Source organism: Oratosquilla oratoria, chromosome 12 (assembly GCF_046742065.1).
Source record: "Oratosquilla oratoria isolate Oo_2021 chromosome 12, ASM4674206v1, whole genome shotgun sequence".
Taxonomy (NCBI): domain Eukaryota; kingdom Metazoa; phylum Arthropoda; class Malacostraca; order Stomatopoda; family Squillidae; genus Oratosquilla; species Oratosquilla oratoria.
This window is the reverse complement of record NC_134788.1, coordinates 35,160,270-35,182,517: the sequence shown is the minus strand read 5'-3', so window position 1 is coordinate 35,182,517 and position 22,248 is coordinate 35,160,270. Positions and strand designations below refer to the sequence as shown.

Below are 22,248 nucleotides of genomic sequence, written 5' to 3'. Positions count from 1 at the left end.
ATACTGCTCCTTCAAGCTGTTGGAAAGGCCTTTCTTGTTTGTTCCGGAGTGGGTCATCATCAAGTGACATCTCAAATCATCCTTATTATATCAGAAAGCTTCATCCCACAGGTCACACCGCCGTAAAAGGCTCAATCATGTGTGGATCACAGTGTGACATTAAAAAGAAAAGAAAAAAAAATCGGGGAAAATGTTTATGGCGCAGGTCACACTGTAATGGGTTCTCTCCTGTAAGGGTAATCGTGTGACGTGACGTTTGAAAAGACCCTTACGTAAAAAAAGAAGAAAAAAAAAACTTTATTGCACAGGTCACACTGGAATGACTTCTTTTCAGGGTGGGTCGTCACGTGTCATTTAAGATCGCTCTTTCGTGTCACACTGGAGACAGCGACTCTCTAGTGAAGATCATCGGGGTTCGGGAAAAAAAAAACACCGGAAAAAAAGCCCCACTTAAGAAATTGCCTGGCGGAAAAAAGCCCCACCTTGAAAATACCCAGGCGCAAAAAAGCCCCAAATTCTAGAAAAGCCCCAATTTAGGAAAACAAGGTAACAGTATAGGAATAAAACAATGTGTTTATTGCTTAAAAGATGAGTTTACTTGACACTATATGAAAATAATACATAATAGATATTAATAAAACCATCGGAAATTACTTCAACACAAAGAATACATAACAATAGAAAATCAATAGTATAATTGAGGCTAGCTATGCAGTATAAGGTATAAAAGTATCAAGTACAAAATAATACAAAGTCAGCACCAGTTTACATGATATTATATGAAAATACTACAATATACTAAATATTATGAATAGCAGATCTTTGTCATAGAAAGATACAAAGTCAGCACTAAGTTATGAAATAGTACATTTGAAAGTTAGCACTACTTTAAGTCAATCTAAATCGAATTAAAAGCGGATGCAGTGGGCACAGCCTTTAAGAAACGCTTCAATATCTTTCTAGCCTGCTTCGAAGTCTTTGCAGCGAGAGGGAAGCCCTTTCTGAAGGTCTTTTGTATGTCTCCCCTGCCCTGGTCTTTTCGTACAGCCTCGATCGCGATCCACACGGAAGGATGGTAGGTCGTGGCCGATCATCTGTGTGGAGGCTTGATTCCACGCCTCACAATGCTTGTTCGTACGATGCCCGCCCGCCAGACAAGGTTACTTGGTGTACGTTCCAAAGTTCGGGTGGAAAAAGGGGTGGCGTTGGGCGCATACGAAGCGGCGGTCGGTAGCACATCACCTGGGCGGCGTTCGGCAGGCATCTGGATACGACGATATCCTCCACACACGTAGGTCGCATCGAAATAATCTACTAGACAACCGAGTTGCTCCGGAATAACAGTTCTTAAAAATTCCATCCCCTCCGAAACTCTGCCACATGGCAGAAAAGCCAAGGCATCTAACATAGAACAAAATAATCTGCTTTCTTCGTCTGTCTTGTAGTGTCACAAGGCCTAATTCCTGTATCTTCCTCCAGGTGTTCTGCGTTAAGTGGGAAAAAAAACGTGGTACTGAACGTGATCCCCGAATACAGTCCGGATAGCATTCACAGTCGCGAGTTCGAAATCGGTTGCGATTGTCGTAGGATCAAGGTTGAATCCTAGTGTGGCACACTGTTCAACAATGGCTTGGAACACTTCTTCATATATGCTCTGAGTTTTGCCAGAAAGAAAGGCGGAGACACATGTTATCTTCGACTCACCTAAAGGGCAACGAATTAAATTGAGTTGATGAACGAGTTTCGGAGCAGTCCGGAATGTGCCATCCATAAACCATTGAGTGAAACGAGCAAGATAACGCAATCCCTCTTCAGTTACAAAGACAATAACCCGTCTACTGCTATCAGCACCACTATCATAGAACATGAACTCCTGACCATCTTAGTCCATGAATCGTCCAGACAAGCGGGATCTTTCGGAAGAGCGTGGCGCTTATGGTTGCGAACCATGCATTTCACACACTTTGAGTTTCCAATCTCAGCACGCGCTGCGACAGGAAGATTAACAACAGTATCGGCAATTATCTGACTTGGCTTTCCTCTGGTGGCAGAAGCGTGCTCATTCAGTTGAACTCTGGCCTTCGTGGCATCTACTTTAGCAGCATTAGAATTATGACTATGTTTTGTACCTTTGACTTTCAATACAGTCCGTGCACAGTGTTGCACTGCATTTCATAGCTTTTCTCCTTGAACACTCCCATCGTACAGACGTTTTGTTCACACTCTTCTTCGTGTACATATGACCATCGCAACAAAGTTTCTCTCCACCTTTGTTGTTTTTGATCATTTCCATGTTGAAATATATATATATATATATCCACACAGATGAGTACACACTAATGATATGAATGATACTGTGATGAATGTGGGACTTGTATACCACACCATTAAGGAAGTCTACTTCACACCTTTAATGCAATTAAACACCTCAACCTCACGGAATTTGAAACCAACTCACCGGTCCCTTTGAACTAGGTTTTATTTAAAGCAAGTATTACTGTTATCAATAAATAATAAGTATTATTATCTATAAATTGGAGACTTTTTTCCGGTGGGGCTTCTTTCCGTCCAGGGATCTTCCTATGTGGATTTTTTTTCTTCCGCCGGGGCTTTTTTCCGGGATTCGTGGATCATCATGTGACATTTGAGGTGACCCTTTTGTGAAAAAAGTGGAATCACATAGGTCACACCGAAATAGCTTCTCTCATGTGTGAGTCATCATGTGACGTTTGAGATGACCCTTTTGTGAGAAAGCAGAATCACACAAGTCACACTGGAAAGGCCGCTCTGCTGTGTGGGTCCTCATATGCCGTGTGAGATGACCCTTTTGTGAGAAAGCTGAATCACGCAAGTCACACTGAAATGGCTTCTCTCCTGTGTGAGTCCTCATGTGACATTTCAGATTACCCTAATGTGAGAAAGCAGAATCGCAAATGTCACACTGGAATGGCTTCTCTCCTGTGTGAGACATCATGTGATGCTTAAGGTCTCTTTTGTAAGAAAGCAGAATCACACTGGATAGGCTTCTTTTCTGTGTGGGTCATCATGTGATGATTGAGACGACCCTTTAGCGAGAAAGCAGAATCACACAAATTACACTGGAATGTCTTCTCTCCTGTGTGGGTCCTTTTGTGACGTTTCAGATCACCCTTGTATGAGAAAGCAGAATCACACAAGTCACACTGGAAAGGCTTCTCTCCTGTGTGGGTCATCATGTGACCTTTGAGATTACCCTTTCGTGAGAAAGCTGAATTACACAAGTCACACTGGAATGGCTTCTCTCCTGTGTGGGTCATCATGTGAAGTTTCAGAGTACTCTTGCGTGAGAAAGCAGAATCACACAAGTCACACTGGAAAGGCTTCTCTCCTGTGTGGGTCATCATGTGATCTTTGAGATGACCCTTTTGCGAGTAAGAAGAATCACACAAGTCACACTGGAAAGGCTTCTCTCCTGTGTGGGTCATTATATGATCTTTGAGATGACCCTTTTGTGAGAAAGCAGAATCACACAAGTCACACTGGAAAGGCTTCTCTCCTGTGTGGGTCATCATGTGATGTTTGAGATGACCCTTTTGCGAGAAAGCAGAATCACACAAGTCACACTGGAAAGGCTTCTCTCCTGTGTGGGTCATTATATGATCTTTGAGATGACCCTTGTGTGAGAAAGCAGAATCACACAAGTCACACTGGAAAGGCTTCTCTCCTGTGTGGGTCATCATGTGATGTTTGAGACCACCCTTTTGCGAGAAAGCAGAATCACACAAGTTACACTGGAATGGCTTCTCTCCTTTGTGGGTCATCATGTGATGTTTGAGATTACTCTTTTGTGAGAAAGCAGAATCACACAAGTTACACTGGAATGGCTTCTCTCCTTTGTGGGTCATCATGTGATCTTTGAGATTACTCTTTTGTGAGAAAGCAGAATCACACAAGTCACACTGGAAAGGTTTCTCTCCTGTGTGGGTCATCATGTGATCTTTGAGATGACACTTACGTGAGAAAGCAGAATCACACAAGTTACACTGGAATGGCTTCTCTCCTGTGTGGGTCACCATGTGATATTTGAGACTACTCTTTTGTGAGAAAGCAGAATCACACAAGTTACACTGGAAAGGCTTCTCTCCTGTGTGGGTCATCATGTGATCTTTGAGACTACCCTTTTGTGAGAAAACAGAATCACACAAGTTACACTGGAATGGCTTCTCTCCTGTGTGGGTCACCATGTGACGTTTGAGACTATTCTTATGTAAGAAAGCAGAATCACACAAGTTACACTGGAAAGGCTTTTCTCCTGTGTGGGTCATCATGTGATCTTTGAGATTACCCTTTTTTGAGAAAGCAGAATCACACAAGTCACACTGGAAAGGTTTCTCTCCTGTGTGGGTCACCATGTGATCTTTGAGACCACCCTTTTGTGAGAAAGCAGAATCACACAATTCACACTGGAAAGGCTTCTCTCCTGTGTGGGTCATCATGTGAAGTTTGAGATTACCCTTTCGTGAGAAAGCAGAATCACACAAGTCACACTGGAAAGGCTTCTCTCCTGTGTGGGTCATCATGTGATATTTGAGATGACCCTTATGCGAGAAAGCAGAATCACACAAGTCACACTGGAAAGGCTTCTCTCCTGTGTGGGTCATCATGTGATGTTTGAGATGACCCTTTTGCGAGAAAGCAGAATCACACAAGTCACAATGGAAAGGCTTCTCTCCTGTGTGGGTCATCATGTGATGTTTGAGACCACCCTTTTGCGAGAAAGCAGAATCACACAAGTCACACTGGAAAGGCTTCTCTACTATGTCATCATGTGATATATGTGGTAATATTTTGGTGAGAAAACTGCATAAAATAGGTCGCACTAGATATGTTTCTCCCCATGAGATAGCTGATGTATAGATGCTACATCGGGTTTTCTTTGTTGCATGACAAATACATGGAATCTATGGATAACTTTCCCACAGCAATGTTGATGGTTACCTTTCTGGAAAAAAAAAATAATCATAAGATTGACATTAACTTTATGAGATTTGTAATAGTAGGATTGTGGGTGTTTTGTACCCAAACCATTTCATACATGCCATCCCCTATTATAAGAATATTTTACTGAAAAGCACACAGTAAAATCGATTATTAAAATCACTCATAAAAATGGGATGTGTTCACATGACATCCACACCAATTACATTGTCCTAGCCCTCGAATAGATGCCCACCTTCCCGGGCACACAACTCGCCAACAACCACCACCACTGTTAACATTGGTCATTGCTTAGTGTAAACAAACACACAGTTGCCACTGTCCAATCCGTGTAGCAGTTGCAACTGCTGACAATATTACAAACCAACAGACCCTTTCCTCCTATAAAGGGGATGGCAGAGCCTTTCGCCTAGTTGTGGGTTGAAATTCCATACTTATCTCCTATTCCTACATAGGGGGGGGGATGTTAGGTTAGACTTAACCCTGCCCCTCAATCAACCAGTACTAAAACAAACTTTTGAGATTATCTTATCGAGTAACGGATTCACCGTTGCAACGGTCACTACAAATGAGTTGCAATCAAATTTGTGACAAATTTACGTCCATTGTTTATCTTACTCATAAATCAGAATGACGACACAATTTTCTCCAGATTCAATTACGGTGTTCACTAAGTTGTAAGTTTATACCTATAGTAATTGTATGTCTGGCATTAGAGACTGTAAACACTGAACACATTTAATACGTCGCCTTCTTTCTATCTACAAATTTGGCAGCGGCGATCAGAACCAATCAAGAACTAGGCCAATTAAAGCAACCTTTAACGTAGAGGCACACTACTTGCTTTGCTGTCAAAATCTTGCGTACGTCACGTAGGGAGTGTTTTGCAGATGACTTTTTGGGCTAACAGCAAACAAAAACGAAGACAAAGCATCCCGCCAAGCTTTTACCTATGTTAACAAAGTGGGATGTTTAATGCCCACGCTTCGGTCCTAGGACCGTCTTCAGGGGCGTAATGAGATACAGTGGACAAAAAGCTTGATATATTGGCCGTAGTTGGAACTGGGAGAGGTATTCCGTGATACCGAAGCTGTCCGGGTCCCCTCTTCCTCCTCCTCCAGTCGCTACGGGAACCGGATAACTGGTCACAACCTTACATACCCAATTATACATAATGGATCATATACATTTTTATTTACAAAGAATAAATACAATAGAATAGAATGCAGTTTATACAACAAGTGAAAAAAGTGGACTACACACTTGCACGAAAAAGGAATTAAATGAAATCATGTTCATACACACTGTGACCTTTGTTCACCCTGTACTCTCTCACTTTATGTTGAGTCTGTCATTGTGTTCCTAGTGCCCAGGTATATTGGATTTAAGTCTATGCACCTATTTACGCTAACTTCTTTTGTCGTCCACGCTTCTACAAATATTCTCTTTTTCTTTGAGCTGTCTCTGTGTACCACTCTGGCTCCTTCCCAGTCAATGTTGTGCTGTAGCTCGTCCATGTCCAATGCGGTACACTACACCCGACTACTGAGTGGGTGCTTCCATGTCCTTGACCCTGGTGAGGTTGTGATGCAGAGTGTTGCGTGGTTTATGTGCTACCTGTATGTTCTTGTCCCGGAGTATCCTGGCCGTCACCTCTGATGCACCTTTAATGTACAGAATTGTGACCCTGTGTCCTGTGTGAGGGGATGGTGTCTCGGTACGTTGCGGCGTCCTCGTCCATTTCCATACGGTCTGACTCGGATAACCGTTGGTTCGGAAAACATCACGTCGGTGCCTTCTTTAGCACACCTTCTCAAACTCAGACACTAACCTCCTTAACTCCTCCAAATTTCTTCATTTTCTTTAACCTTCTCTAATCCCCGGCCCATTGCCCTTGCATTTTCCTCTCGCACTACCCCATCCATTTACACATTGAACAGCCACGGCGACACAACACATCCCTGGCCAAGTCCCACCCATACATCAAACCACTCGCTCTCTCCATTTCAAATTCAAAGGATTTCAAAGGAGAAGCATGCCGACAGGAGACCTTTTGGTCCATAACTTGGTCAGATGCGAAAAAACTATAATGATATAATGATAAATTAATACAAAAAAATAATAATGACGAATAAGAATAAATAGATAAATAGGTAAAGTTAAATGATAAACAATCAGGTAAATAGTAAATAATAATAAATGGACAGATAATAAACAAATTGAGAAATAATAACAGCGTGAAAATGTTGTCACTTTTAATGTTGTCGATTCCCTTTAAAAACTTAGACATGTATCAAGTCACCTGAGTCTACGTTTTTTTCTTTTTTTTTTTGGGGGGGGATAGATTCATATGTTTTAATTGATTTTCATATCTTTTATTTTTGATATTTGGAATCAGTCTTGTGGCTCGCTTTTGTACTTTTTCCAATCTGTTGGTGACCATAAGGGAACGGCATATTCCAACTGTGGTTGAAGTCATAAGACCACGCAATCAGTCCTAGAAACTTATTTGCTTTCTCAGAGGTTGAAATACATTGTTTAGATGATTTGCGATCATTCCTGATAATTAACCCGAGATCCTTTTCACTATCCACTTTTGTTAACGAATTTCTAAATAACTTGTAATTGTACTTACTGTTATTTCTACCTATGTGCATAACCTTGCATTTACTTGTGTTCAATTTCATTAGCCAATTTACAGACCATTAGTTTAAGTGATCGTTTGCCATTCCATGCAGTTTTGTATCATCAACAAATTTGGAGACAATAGATTTCAGTCCGTGGTCTATAACACTTATATAAACTACTTATATATACTATGAAGAGAAGTGGCCAAAGAATGGAACCCTGAGGAACTCCACTTTGTAAGAACATTTTTGCCTCTGTGAGTTTGGTGAATTCCATCAAAAACATTTAAGTCATGATGCCTAGAAATGAGAAACCAAGTATCAAGAAATTGGTATCCCAGTTGCGTGAACAACTGTAATATCCTCTCATTGATCCTTATGGCTTTAGCACAGGTTGTACTACTCTTGCAAAAAAAAAAAGAAAAATCTTGACTGCTATAAACAGCTTTCCTTGTATCCCATATATCTGTAAAACCTCCCACAATGCCTTTCCACCTACCCTGTCAAAACCCTTCTCCAAATACTCAAAGGCCCAAAAACATCTTAACCCTTTGCTAAAGCTTTCTCACATATCTGCCTTACCACGAAAATCTGACTTTGCCCATCATGTAAATGCTCTCTCAATGAGCAGACGCTGAGTCATCGACTTGAACCCAAGTTGCTGGTTCCTTCTGAGATTTTGATTCCTAATAACCAAAGAATAATTTTACCAAAGATGCTCCCCAAGTGAATTGAATTTGTACTTAATGGCACATTTCTTTATTAGTTAACTTTACCTATTAACTATTTATATTACTATTATTTGTATTTATTTGTTTATAGTTATATCTTTTTGCATCCGACCTAGTTATGGACCAAAAGGTCTCCTATTGGCATGCTCCTCCTTTGTAATCTTTTGTAAATAGAATTGGTTACCCTCATAAACATGTAATGTATGCACATCATACCCACACCATTTACAGTGTCCCAGCCCTGTATCACTATTGGAAAAGGATCTGTTTCCCTCATCCAAATAAACAATTTCTTACTTTAGTTAGACTAATTCAAAATGAGAAAGTTCAATCTTACCTTCTTCTTGATATTTAGATGTAATTTATTGAAAAGGCGAAGACTTTTCGAGAGACTGGTTTTAACTCAGCTGAGTGTGTACTTACTCTCTTTTGCCTTATTGAATTTATCCAACTGTTATTCTAAATTGTGATGTAATCCTATTTTGTTTTTAAAGGGAGGTTTCTCTTTACAGTTGGAAGTAAATGTTCCTCCGAAATTGATTTACAGTAAACTTATATCATTTACTTTTAGTTGACACAAATTCTCAGCATCTTAATTTTCACAGAATCAAAGAATTTCTTAAACAAAGCCAGCAACTAGCAGTAAGCAATATCTATAAATAACTCCTTCATTGTTTACTTTTTCACAGACCAGAATTTTCGGTATTTATTTCAAATATTTAAATTTTTCAATACACTACAAATTATCAGTAACAATTGATCATTAAAATTATTAATTATTCAGATTTAATCCAATAACTTAAATATACATAATTTATTACTTTAATGATATTAAACCTCCAGAGTTCAATATGACGTCACCTTTTACATAATTTCTAATATACTCCAGACAAGAGATTGCATTTGTAACAAATGCAATGCAATGCAACCTTGTGTCCAAATCAATATAAATACAAATATAATAAATCAATAAGATTTTAATACCTATAATCAAACATTTTATTCTCACCCTTAGATTAAGGGTGCAGTATTTAAACCACCACCTAAACACATGTATCCTCACCCCTGAACCAGGGTGTAGCATTTTACCCAACACCTAATACCCAATTTATAATTTATAAATAATCAAATTTATTTTTCATAAGTTCATGCTGCTTTAATGCAGCCTTTCTTTTTGGTTTGAGATCTCTATTATTTGCAGATGGAGCTTGAGGATTTCTTTGATTTGAGTCGTTTCCAGTATCTACCTCTGAAGGTTGTGATGGGTTTTGACTTCCAAGAGTGATACTTAATTCCATGGGATACAAATTCTTTATTGTATGGAAGGCAATTTCTCCATTATTTTGTTTCACTTTAACAATCCTAACCTTATTGTCGTGCCCAATGATTCTCTAATATTATTCCCATTTACCAAAAGGGTCTGGGTTTATTTGGATGTTTAATCAAAACTACATCTCCTTTCTTTATCTTGTCAGACCATTCTTTCTGGTAAAGATTTTTTGCATGATCCCTTAAACTCAGAAGATAGTCTTCATACCACAACCTTCTAAATCCCTCAAACATCTCATTCTGCTTGCAAAGTGCATTTTCAAGATTTTCCTGATTTTCATCATTAACCCAAATATCAGTTTCATCTTGGAACATCAATGAACCAATGTTGTTAAGTTTGAGGAATGAATTTGGAGTTACAAATTCAAATTCTTCTGAACTGGCTCTATAAGTGAGAGGTCTAGAATCAATGGCATTTTTTATGTTTGAAAGAGCAGTGACAAACTCAAAATATGTTGATTTAGATCTTCCAATTGCCTTACACAGTTTTTTACTGTTCTGATAAGACATTCCCATGTTGCCCCAACCCATGTTGAATATACTGGGATTCTTACATGTTTGATTTTGTTTTTTGAGAGTTCATCCAAAAATTCATTTGACTCGAGAGTTTTCTCTAATATGTCTCCCCCTTTCACAAATGATCAGGCATTATCACTGTACAAGTAAGTTGGAATAGTATACTGATTACAAAATCTTTGAAAGGCCAGAATGAAATTCTTAGTTGACATGTCAGGCAACAACTCTAAATGAACAGCCCTGATATTAAAACAAGTGAAAATCAATATAAAATATTTACTCAAAGCATTAGTATTATCTTTTCTCAAAAATACATGACCTGTACAATCAACTCCCACATGATTGAAAGCTCTGATAAGATTCATGTGCTGCTTAGGCATACTGGTTACTTTAGGGTAATTATAGGCAAGTGCATTATACTTCTGGCAAATTTTGCAGTCCTTAATAGAAGCTTTAACAGAAGATCTACCTTTTGGGATCAGGAATCCTTGGGACCTTAGGAAATTGAAGGTAGTACCGACTCCCATGCGTTGTACCTGAGCATGACAAAATCTGGTAAAAAGTACAGTGAAATGGTGATCTTTTCCCAAAAGTACAGGATTGTGCACATTATAATCAAATTAAGTGATTTGGAAATCCTTCCTCGTGATCTCAGGATGCCCTTTTCATCAAGAAACAAGTTTAAATTCAATACTAAGGAAGGCACTTCTGAATCTTTAAAGTTACTTGACTTGAGTGTATCCACTTGTTAAAGGAAGCTAATTTCTTTAGCAGAACCGACTGATTGAGTTATCATGATCCAATAATCCAATGCCTTCTCATGAGAGTTTTCACCACTCTTCATACAAATCCACTTGAAGAGATACTCAGTGATTTTCATAACTTTATTATAGTTTGAAAACTTATTAATGTCAAAAATAGGTTTGATTTCAACTTCCTTTCCTTGCATGGTATTGTGAGTATTGATATTTTGATTTATCAGAATTAAAACCCACACTCAACAACGGGTATTTAGGCCAGGTATTTAATTCATATTTCATCCAATCTGGTCCCTTGAGCCAAAATTCAAAATTATCTATAAATTTGTTGTAGGTTAATCCTCTAGTTAAGAGATAAGCAGGATTATTTTCAGTTTTGACATGATCAAAACTAATGGGAATGTTATAATCCCTTTCAAGCTGTTGTAGTTTACTATCCATCTCACCTATTCTATTTTTGACAATCTTAGATTTTAGTTTAGTCTGTCTGGTTACTAACCAGTTGAGCACAATTTGTGGATCAACAGCAATATTAATATAGTTGAATCTTATATTGGAATAGGTATTCAAAATAGTGGAGATGAACTTTAAAGCAAGAATCACTCCAAGTAGCTCCAAGACTGGGATACTATGTTCTTTTTCCTTGTTAGCAAGAGCCACTTTTGCTTTAGCAAATAAGACGGAACTACTTTCCTTACTGGTACCATAAGCAACAAACCCAAAGCAATTTTGTGAGCTGTCACTAAAAATATTAAGTCCATACTCTTCATTCTCATTTAATGCCTGCCTAATAAAGGAGACCTGATTAGCTTTCTCAAAGTCTGGTTTGATATTATCCCACTCATTTATTATGTCCTCAGGCAATTTTTCATCCCATCCTAATTTGTGTTGCCACGCCTTCCTCATCAGCAACTTTCCTTTGATACTAATGGATAAGACTAAACCCAGTGGATCGAATAAACTTGAAGTCTCGGATAACAATTGTCTTTTAGTACTGACAGAGTGAAATTCAACAGGCGCAAGCTGCATCTCATTTATATTAGGATTAAATCTGTAACCTAGAATTTTCTCTGTCTCATTTGAGTGTTCAACAAATTTGCCATCCCTTTCTATCAGTTGTCTCAGTTCAAGTGAATTTGAATTCCAAGAACTTAAAATAAAACCACCAAGAGCCATTCTTTCATAGCAAAGCCGATAAAGGTCAGTCGTTTCCTTAAAATGATTACCTGTGAATATTAAATAATCAACATAGAATTGACTGGAAAGAATATTAGTGCATTTGTCAAGAGGAAATTTACTGGCATGTTTCTTCAGTACATAATGTACAATGAAGGGTGATGATGTAAATCCAAATACTAGAGTTCTATATCTATAAGCAGTCAATTTATCCCTTTCCCAAAGGAAACAAAAACGGTTCTTGTCAAACTCTTGGCTGAGCCTAATTGACAGGAAGGCCTGCTTGATGTCACTCAGCAAGATTATATCATTAGTTCTAAAGCAAAATAACAGTTTAAGCAAGGACTCCATTAGATCAACTCCAGTATATGCAGCCTCATTCAAAGAAGGTAGATTCTTATCAGTTTTTAGTGAACAATTGAAAACTGATCTAATCTTAGTTGAGACCTGCTCTTCCATCTTAATATCTGGCCTATGTGCAATCCAAGTGTGATTATTCACCTTTTCAACAGAAAAGTCTATTTTAATCTGCTCTATGACTCCATCCTGAAGCTGCTTATCAAAGACCTTGTCATACTTTTCATGAAGATTTGACTTTTTAAGATTTTTTGAGACTCCCTAAAACTTTTCTGGCAACCTGAAAATTAGAAGGGACCAGTTCTATTTTTTCAAAATGCCAAGGAAGCTTAACCTGGTAATGGCCATCTTTAAACTGAATAGCTTCATTAAATCTAGCAATTTGTTCTTGATCCTCTGAACTATAAATTTCATTTTTACTAATTCCAATAGATTCCAAGCTAAAGAGATATTCTATCCCATTTTCAATATCTGAATCACTTAGAATGTTTTCTAGAGGATTAAAATAAGATTTAATTGGATTAGGTATCAGATTAACTAAGGTGTCATGAACTTTAGAAGACTTCTGACATTGATAGTTTTGAACTTCATTGCCTTTTTTTTTTCTTTCTTTTTTTTACTAATTTGAGAAGCCTGTTTCCTAGTCAAGAAATGATTGACATTACCAATAGGAATTACTTTATTTCCAATTACCATGCAGCTCCCTTGCAAGCACGGGGCAAATGAACATTTTGGAAGGAATTGAAGCAAGTCTACACCTATCAATGCATCCACCTCTATCAATTCATTATCCTGATTTAATCCAAAGGCTTCATCAGCCAATTCAAATCCTTGATCTTTTATATTTTTTAGGGCTTCATTCATACCCGGTACAGCAAAACTTATGCTGAGTGAAGGGTCATTAAGAAATGGCATTTGAATTATCTTGTTCATTTTAACACCTATTAAGGTTTGCTTAAAGCTCTTAACTTCAGCTCCAATGAATGTTTTTATATTGAAGTCAATCATATTCAATGAGTCTAAATCTGTACACAGCTCTTTAGCAACTCTTGCTGACATGTAGGATCGCTGACTCCCTGTATCAATTAGATATCTGATCTTCTTACTCTGTTTACCACGAATAAATTCCAAAGTTACAGTAGGGGAAATGTAATCATTTTCAGATTTTTGTTGAGATGTTAAACAAAGATGATTACTACTAGTATTAGGCCCTTTAAATTCAGGACAAAGGGGTGCTATATGGCCATGAGAATTACAGTGTTTACAACCATATTTCAATTTATTTTGCTTGCCAAAACATTCATCTTCTTTATGACCAGATCCAGCACAACGTGCACAGAGACCTAACTCCTGTACTCTGTGTCTTATCCTTTAGAGTTGAATATTTTTCACACTGTCCCAAAGAGTGACCTCATGCACTGCACAATTTACAAATAAGGTTTTTAGAGGGAACAAGCTTATTTTGACTGGTCTTAAAATTTTGAAGAGAACTTTTATTTTCTTTGGGTGCATTTTTTTAATTTTCTTTGGCCTTATTGATTTTATCAGAGTTAGGCAAAGTAGTTTTACAGGTCTTAATTAGAGTCCTAATAATGTCATTATATGACTCAAAGATTTCAGTCAACGTAGGATAGTTGATATTATATCTATGAACCAGTTCCCTTTTGAATGCTGAAGGCAACTTATTAAAGAGAATATGACTCAATAGTAAATTTCCAGGAGAATCTTTCACTGTAAAATCATAACAATAATTAGACTTAAATTCAAAAATGTATGCTCTTATTTCAGTGATGAATGACTTTAATGTAAAAAACTCCTTGTCATATCACTGTTGCGCTTAGAATCTTTCTGAAAGTTTCATCCACTATAAAGGGTACATCCAGAAATTCATCCTTCAATAATTTTAGTGCAGTATCATAATTTTCATTTATGATAGACAAACGGCTAATGATTTTCAAAGCATAACCCCTAAGATAACTATGTAAATAACTAAGCTTCACTGCCTGGGACATACTCTCCTTATTACCTATGACATTATCAAACTGATTGAGGAAAGAAGAAAAGGCAAATTTATCCTTTTCTGTTCCATCAAAAATGCCACATGATAAGGGAGGCAGTTTAGTATCAAAATGGTCTAGCCTATTGAGTGTTTCAACAAATCTATCAGCATCTGTAGAGCTTGCAGAGTGATTATTGCATTTATTCCCTGCCCTTTTAAAATCCTGAAATTCTGATAGACTTTCATCTATTTCCATATGATGGCCTACTTGCTTATCTACTTCACTAGTAAATGTGTCAAATTTCTTAACATCTACTTCATTTTCCTTTAAAAGATCTAAAATTTGATCATCTTTAACTTTAATTTCACTTATAACTTGATCAATAACATCTAATTGTTTAGTACAGAAACGAATGTTTAATGTCTTTTTATTGAGCGAATCCTTTAATTTATTAAGAATCAGAGTAACTTTTCTTTTAAGTATACCCCTTTCTCGTTTCAATTTAGCCAATGCAGTCTCAAATCCAGCTTCATCAAGATTATCATTATCCTCATTATCACTAGTCATGATTAGACTGTATTTATACAAAGTACAAAAAAATATTCAGGTTGTACTAGCCTATAGATAAATCAATTCAATTTCACTAAAAATAGGCCATAATTCAAATAAACAAACTTCAACCTGGACACAAGGTTTCAACTAAGAACAAATAGGTCCTAGTATACACTAAGCAAACTTGACCAACTCATTTCATTGAACTCCTGAAGCTATTATATAAAACAACTTAATTTACTCACGAATATGTTAAGCCTTTTAATAATAATCTGCTAAGTAAATCAACAATTACTTTTTTACTATAAACAAATAGGCCCACTTTCAGGCTCGAATACTGAATCGATTTACGGAGGTAAACTATTAGCTATGGCGAATTAGATAGATTATGCCGAGTCTTGATGTTAATAAACCTCTCTTTAAATCACATAGCAAAATACTGCTTAACATGCCTAACCTTGAGGAGGTGCCCATTTATGTATCCATGCTACTCGCCAACAACCACCACTTGACTGCTGTTAATGTTGGTCACTGATTACTTAGTTGGTCATATCAATACACACTCATATGAACTTTATATAGTGGACTCTACCAACAAATGGTAAACTGGTGTTTGCTACTACCCTTTTCTATTCTTTCACTACAATGTAAACAAACACATAGTTGCCAGATCAACTCCAACATGAGCCACCGTCCAATACGTGCACCAGTTATAACTGCTGGCAATATTACAAACCAATACCGAATGCCTGGACTCACTTGAGGAAACATATTACATAAAAACATAGTCAAAAGTACATTCTATACAGAACTGTCGGAGACACTAGAGCTCATGGAGGAGTCATCTAACTCAAATTATCTAACACAAAAGTTCTCACGACTCATTCAGATCATCAGGTGGAAATTGTTGCCTTCCATCAAATGCCCGTATATAAATTAATTATAAACTATCATCCGTCACAAAATGGTCTTGTAAATTTCATGATAACAACAAATTCAACAGAACAAGAGAAGACATCACAACTTGGCAAGGATATATTGACAGCCTTTTTATAGAAATTGAACCAACAAAGAAATTCCATCACTAGAGCTAATCAGAAGAAATTTTTTAATCTGAATGGCGGCCATATCATCCATGTCCTTTAAATGGTTACATTAATTTAACCAAGATTCTCACCCCTGACCAAGAGGAACTACTTAATTTAGGGTTCAACTGCCTTATTATGTCTAAGCTAAAAAAAAAAAAAATCAAGTTCCAAAAAATGAACAGAATGTGAAGTTCTTATTGATGACATAAAGAAATTAAGTAAAACGGGTGAAGTGTATAAATTTACAATAACAATTGGAAGGACTTCTGCACTAGGGCTCCTCTCTCTGGGTAAAGTATTTAATAGACCTAATCAAATAATTATCAATACAGGATCTGCAGTAAATGTTATAATCAGTAGAGTGCTTAAAAAGGATGAAACCCGAAGTGAAACTCTTGGAATCAATCCATTACTCATTGCTAGGAGTAACAGGGAGTCAGTTAAAAGCATTAGGTAAGACTGACTTGGATGTTATTTTGTATAAAAATGAGCACTTGCACATTCTGGGGATAGTTGTAGAAGAATCTGTCTTCCTAGGAGATTTAGTGATAGGATTTGAAACAATGAGAAAAGAGGGCATGATCATATGTCTAGCTGAGTTAGGGATCTTAGCAAAATCACAGTTGATCCTATTTTTAAATCAACTAGATTTAGAGCCAGTATATGAGATAAGAGAAGCTATTGAGATTGATGGGGAAAGATAGCGGGTCAGAGTGGTCTATTCAAGAACAGAGAACACATGAGGAAGAAGACACACATAGTGGACACAGCTCAAATGTTCAAGAAATCCCAGAAATTAATCAGAATTCATCAACTCCAAATGAAGCTTTGCTAATTGTGGAAGGTGGCACAATAAAGTCGACATTATTGCACTCCAGAGCAATTAACAGAATACAAGTGCAGTTGAAAGGCATCACTGTAGTCTTCAAAATTTTAACCATCCCAGAATCAATTAGGATAAAAGGTTTGAAATTGGACTTTGGGATTTATAAGACACACAAGAACAAGGCAGAAATATTAGTGATTAGTACTCTGAGTAAAGACATGGTCTAAAAACAAGGTTCACAAATAGGATCTTTTCAAGTCTATCAAAAATCCATTAAGATTTTAAACAAGAGTCCTGAAGAGGTGGAATCACCGCTTCCACTTCAAGAAGAAACAGATTTGGAGGAGAAATATAAGAGTCAACTAGGGCCTACTTGTCCTGAGTTAGAATCATGGTTAATCCCATTGCTAGTGAAGCACAATAAAGCAATTCCTTTGCCTGGGGACACCTTGGACAAAACAGCTGTTTTAAAACATCAGATCAAATTAAAACTGGTTTTCAACCTGTTTATATACCTGCCTACAGATTACCACATTCCAAGCTAGCCATTATAGATAACTTGATCACTGAAATGTTATCAAAGGATGTCATAGAACCCAGTCAAAGTGACTAGAACTTCCCATTGATTCTGATGCCAAATTCAGATGGTACCATGTGTCCAGTTATTGATTATAGGGAATTGAATAAACAGACAACACCTGATTGACTACCATTACTGGTGATAGTAGATATATTTTGTAGTTTGGGAACTGAGAATCAGTATTTTAGCACTACTGATTTCAAATCAGCTTTCTGGCAGATAAAGATGCACTAAGATTCTTAAGATTATACAGCATTTTCTACAACAACAAGGCATTATGCATTCAAGCAAATGCCATTTTAGTTATGTAACATTCAATAACTTATATGGAATTAATACAGTACTAGATGGGTTGTTAGGAAACACAGCCAGTGCATTTTTGGATGATATCTGAATAGTTTTTCAAACAGCAACTGAACACTTTAAGATATTAAATTAGGTATTCTCAAGACCTTTTGAATGATTTTGTGCCTTGTCTTTTTTGGCTACCTCCCTGGTAAGGGGGGAAAAAAGCCTTGGCATATGTATGTACATATTCTCAAGACTAGTTGAATCAGGGTTGAAAGTGAAACTTTGCAAGTGTCATTTATTTGGAACATAAGATAAATAGACATGGACTTACTACAGTGAACTCAAAGGTAGAGACAGTGAAAAAATCAGTTGAATCAGGTTTAAAGGGAAATTGGAAAAATTAAAGTTTTTACAAGACAGTGTCATTTATTTGAGACATAAGTTAAAAGGCATGGATTCAGTACAGTGAACTCAAAGGTAGAGGCAGTACAGAACTATCCAGTACCAAACAATGTTGAGAAAGAAGTTTCATTAAAGACATTGACAGATTGGAAAAAGTACAAAGGAGAGTCACAAAACTGATTCCAAATATAAAAATGTATATCATACGAAAATCGGCTAAAACATATGAATCTGTATTCCCTAAAAAAGCGTAGACTCAGAGGTGACTTGATAAAGTGACAAAATTCTTACAGTGAATGAATCTGACAAGAAATAATGGTCTCAAACTGTCAGGAAATAGATTTAATTTGGAAGTGGGTAGAAACAACTTCATCAACCTTGTAGTTAATAAATGGAATAAACTTCCTGCAGAGGCAGTGCAATGTAGTTCAGTTCGAAGCTTTAAGATTCGTTTAGATAAACATTTAAGCAAGACACTGTAATGATTATAATTTATTTTATATTATTTGATTATTTGTTTGTTATTATTTGTCTATTTATTATTCGCTTGATTTCCATTTATCATTATTTACTATTTACTTATTTTATTTATTATCATTTATAGTATCATAATTCTTATTCTATTTTTTTTTTTTTATCATTTATGTATATTTTTTCTGCATCCGGCCTAGTTATGGACCAAAAGGTCTCCTGTCGGCATGCTCCACCTTTGTAATCCTTTGACAGGGTATCATAGAAAGTTTATTAAGGAATATGCAGACACATCTAATCTATTAAATTCTTTGTGAAGGAGAGATTCCAAGTTCATTTGGGGTCCTGAACTTTGCAAAATTGCAACAGATAGCTTTCACATTGAGATTTTGTAACAATGCACTACAATATGGGAAACATTAGCAGTGATATATTCACAAAAGAGTTTTAAGAGATAAGATACTGGGATATCCAATCAGAGTGTGGACTGATCATACTGCTATTCAGCAGAACTTATTCCAACATAAGAATCTTAGAGGCAGATTAGCCAATTGGTTTACTACACTTCCATGTTATAAGGTTAAGTTTGAATACATTCCAGGTAGGGAGAACATTGCAGCAGATGCACTACATAGGAATATTAGCCAACCAATGACAGGGTTGATCAATATTATCTGCAGTATTAACGAACTAGTACCATTAGATGAACTGATAATAAGGGTACAAAGAAAAAGACTTGGAAAACTGTAGCCCAGAACTTGATGAACCCTTGAGGTATTCCTCCAAAATAATCAAAGGGGTATAAGATAGAAGAATTTCATTTCAGCAATGAGAGGGAGTGAAGGATAGAGTAGAACTAGGAGTGGAGGAGGAATGGGGATGATTCAAGGAGGGAGCAACAAGGTATGCAAGTTGGTGTGTGGAACAAGGAGGATGGGATGAAATAGAAGGAAGAGCAAGTGGTGGGATGAAGAAGCAAAGAAAGTTGCAGAAGAAGCAAGCATTCATAGACTGTTTACAAAACAGGATGAGAGAATCATATGAGAGGTACAAAGAAAAGAGAAAAGAAGCAAAGCATAAGATAAAGGAAGCAAAGAGGGAGATGTGAAATGGGGTAAGAGTATAACAGAAATTTTTTAAAGTAATAAAAAGGTGTTTTGGAAAGAAATAAAGCAGAGAAGAAAAGGTAAAAGGTGAAGATGGAAAGATGATAATGGAAGAAACGGTGGTAAGAGGAAGATGGGCAGAGTATTCTAAGAAGTTGCTAAATGTGAAGGAGGATAAGGAAGGAAAGGTAAATGCAGTAGGAAGCTCTAAGAAAATGACAGTGATGGTGGACTGGCTGGTGAGGTTGTTTAATGTTTGTTTAAAAGAAGGTAGTGTCGGGAAACTGGTGGAGTACCTGTATAGTTCCAATTTACAAGGGAAAAAGGAACAAGTGTGAATGTTCAGTGTAGTTGGGAAGGGATATGAGAAGGGTTTTGTTTGAGAGGAGTAGGAGAGGAACAGAGGGAGTAATTGGTGAGGATCAGTGTGTGTTTAGGACATGTAGGGGTTGCATGGATCAGATTTTTGTGGTAAGGCAGATATGTGAGAAAACTTTAGGAATAGGTAAGGATGTTTTTTGGGATACTTATAGATTTGGAAAAGGCTTATAACAGGGTAGACAGGAAGGCATTGTGGAAGGTATTGCAGATACATGGGATAGGAAGGAAGCTGTTGAGAGCAGTCAAGAGTTTTTACAAGAGTAGTAGAGCCTGTGTTAGAATCTGAAATGGTTTGAGGTAAAGGTGGGACTTTGCCAGGGGTGTTTTATGTTGCCTTGGCTGTTTGATTTATACATGGATGGGGTGGAGTGAGAGGTAAATGTAAAGGTAATTGGCCTGGGATTGGAGATGATTAAAGAAAATGAAGAAATGTAGGAGATAAGCCAGTTGTTGTTTGCTGACAACACTGCGCTTGTGGCAGGATCAGAGGAGGGATTAAGTGAGTTAGTAATGGAGTTTGGGAAGGTGTGCAAAAGAAGGGAGTTGAAGATAAATGTGGGTAAAAGTAAGGTGATGAGATGTACAAGGGAAGAATGTGGTAGCAAATTGGAAGTATATAGGGCGAGAGATAGTATTAGATACTTGGGTGCAAATGTGGCGGGTAAGGGATGAGTGGAGGTGGAGGTAGAATGCAGACTGAGAAGAGCAAGTAAATGCCTTGGTGGATTAAAGTGTAATGAGAAACAGACATTTGGGAATGGATGCTAAAAGGAGATTGTATGAAGGACATTGGGAAAGAGAGGAAGAGAGATGACAGAAGATAGGGATGAATGGAGAATGGTCCTGTATGGATGATGCTGTGATGCATGGAAAGGAGTGGGTGGAGGATGGGGGGCTGAGGGAGTATGTGTAAATGATATTATGCAGCCCAAAGGGATTTCTCTCCATCTTCTCCTTTTCTGCATGACGGGGCAGAGAGGGGGGGGGGGTCACCAATAAAAATGAAGCAGCGTTCCTGTGTCTTGCTGACCAAGGGCAGTGGGTGAGATGCAGGAATGACCCGTCATCCATGAGGAGCTAAGATAAGAGGGAGGAAGGGGTGAATGAAAGTGGAGTACAGTATGTGGGGATGGAATGGGTGGGAGTGGATTTTATACCTTTGTTTTTTGGCTACTTTCCTTGTCTTGGAAATAGCCATTGGTATGTATTTTATGTTTATGTTACAGCCATACAAGAATTAAATGGATGTATAGCATGATAACAAGAATAAATCAAGTTCTTATAGTCCTTAGAATTGTGTGATTACAAATGAAGCCTCAAATCAGAGTATGACCTAAGTAATTTGAAGTCATCACAACGTATGAAAAATGGAGCAACTGTCATTCTTTTATTTTTTCATCTTTTTACCATCATTTCTTTTTCTGGTTGGAAATAATCACTCCTCTTTATGGACCCTAATGAATTCCCTAGAAAGGAAGACAATAAAGTGGCCAATAATTGCACAGGATGCAACTGGCCAGCCTCCACAGAAACATCAGAGTTGGGAGTAAAACAACTTTCAAAACTGGAATTCATAGCAAGTACCAGTTTCAACATTCAATGGAATCCAATCAACCTGTAGCATCAAGATTCTTAATGTCATCAACTCTATTTTAACATTATATGCACAGTTTTCTTTTTTGTATGGGAAAAATAAAATAGATGTGTGCAAAATATGTCATTGTGTTTTATACATGGATTACCTATATCTTGTGGCATTCTGCCTGGATACCAGTTGGAAGATGTGGTATACCAGGAAGGGATCAGAGTGGAACGATTTGATTAGAAATGTGTGTGGAGCAAGAGATGGTGGTTGGAAAGGAGCCCCTCCAAAATGTTAGGTTAGGTATTTATCAACCCCCAAGCATTTATTGACCCTTTGCATACTCGCATTGACTGCCACGGGTCTACATCAACCACTCTGGAGGCCTCTGGTCTTGCCAGTGCCTGACAAGCATGTATCACATGACTGCTGTCAATAGTTTTCCTCTAATGGCATTTAAACTTGAGTTCTTGGTGCCTAGGGAATCCATAAACTTCA

At 37.4% G+C, this 22,248-nt stretch overlaps 1 protein-coding gene across 2 annotated transcripts in view; it reads right to left on the bottom strand.

Moving 5' to 3' along the window:
* Window positions 1–598: 598 nt before the first annotated feature.
* The window catches only part of LOC143031379 (uncharacterized), a 28,056-nt gene continuing 6,406 nt past the window's right edge, over window positions 599–22,248 (bottom strand). Inside the window, exons 1-2 of one of the 2 annotated variants that reach the window (XM_076195117.1) lie at window positions 15,616–15,716; window positions 599–4,981 (exon numbers count right to left, since the gene is read on the bottom strand). In XM_076195117.1, the coding sequence (XP_076051232.1) occupies window positions 2,982–4,727 (1,746 nt within the window). In that variant the 5' untranslated portion in view covers window positions 4,728–4,981; window positions 15,616–15,716 and the 3' untranslated portion in view covers window positions 599–2,981. Of the gene's footprint in view, window positions 4,982–15,615; window positions 15,717–22,248 lie in introns of those variants that run through there. The other variant, XM_076195116.1, reaches the window with a different exon arrangement.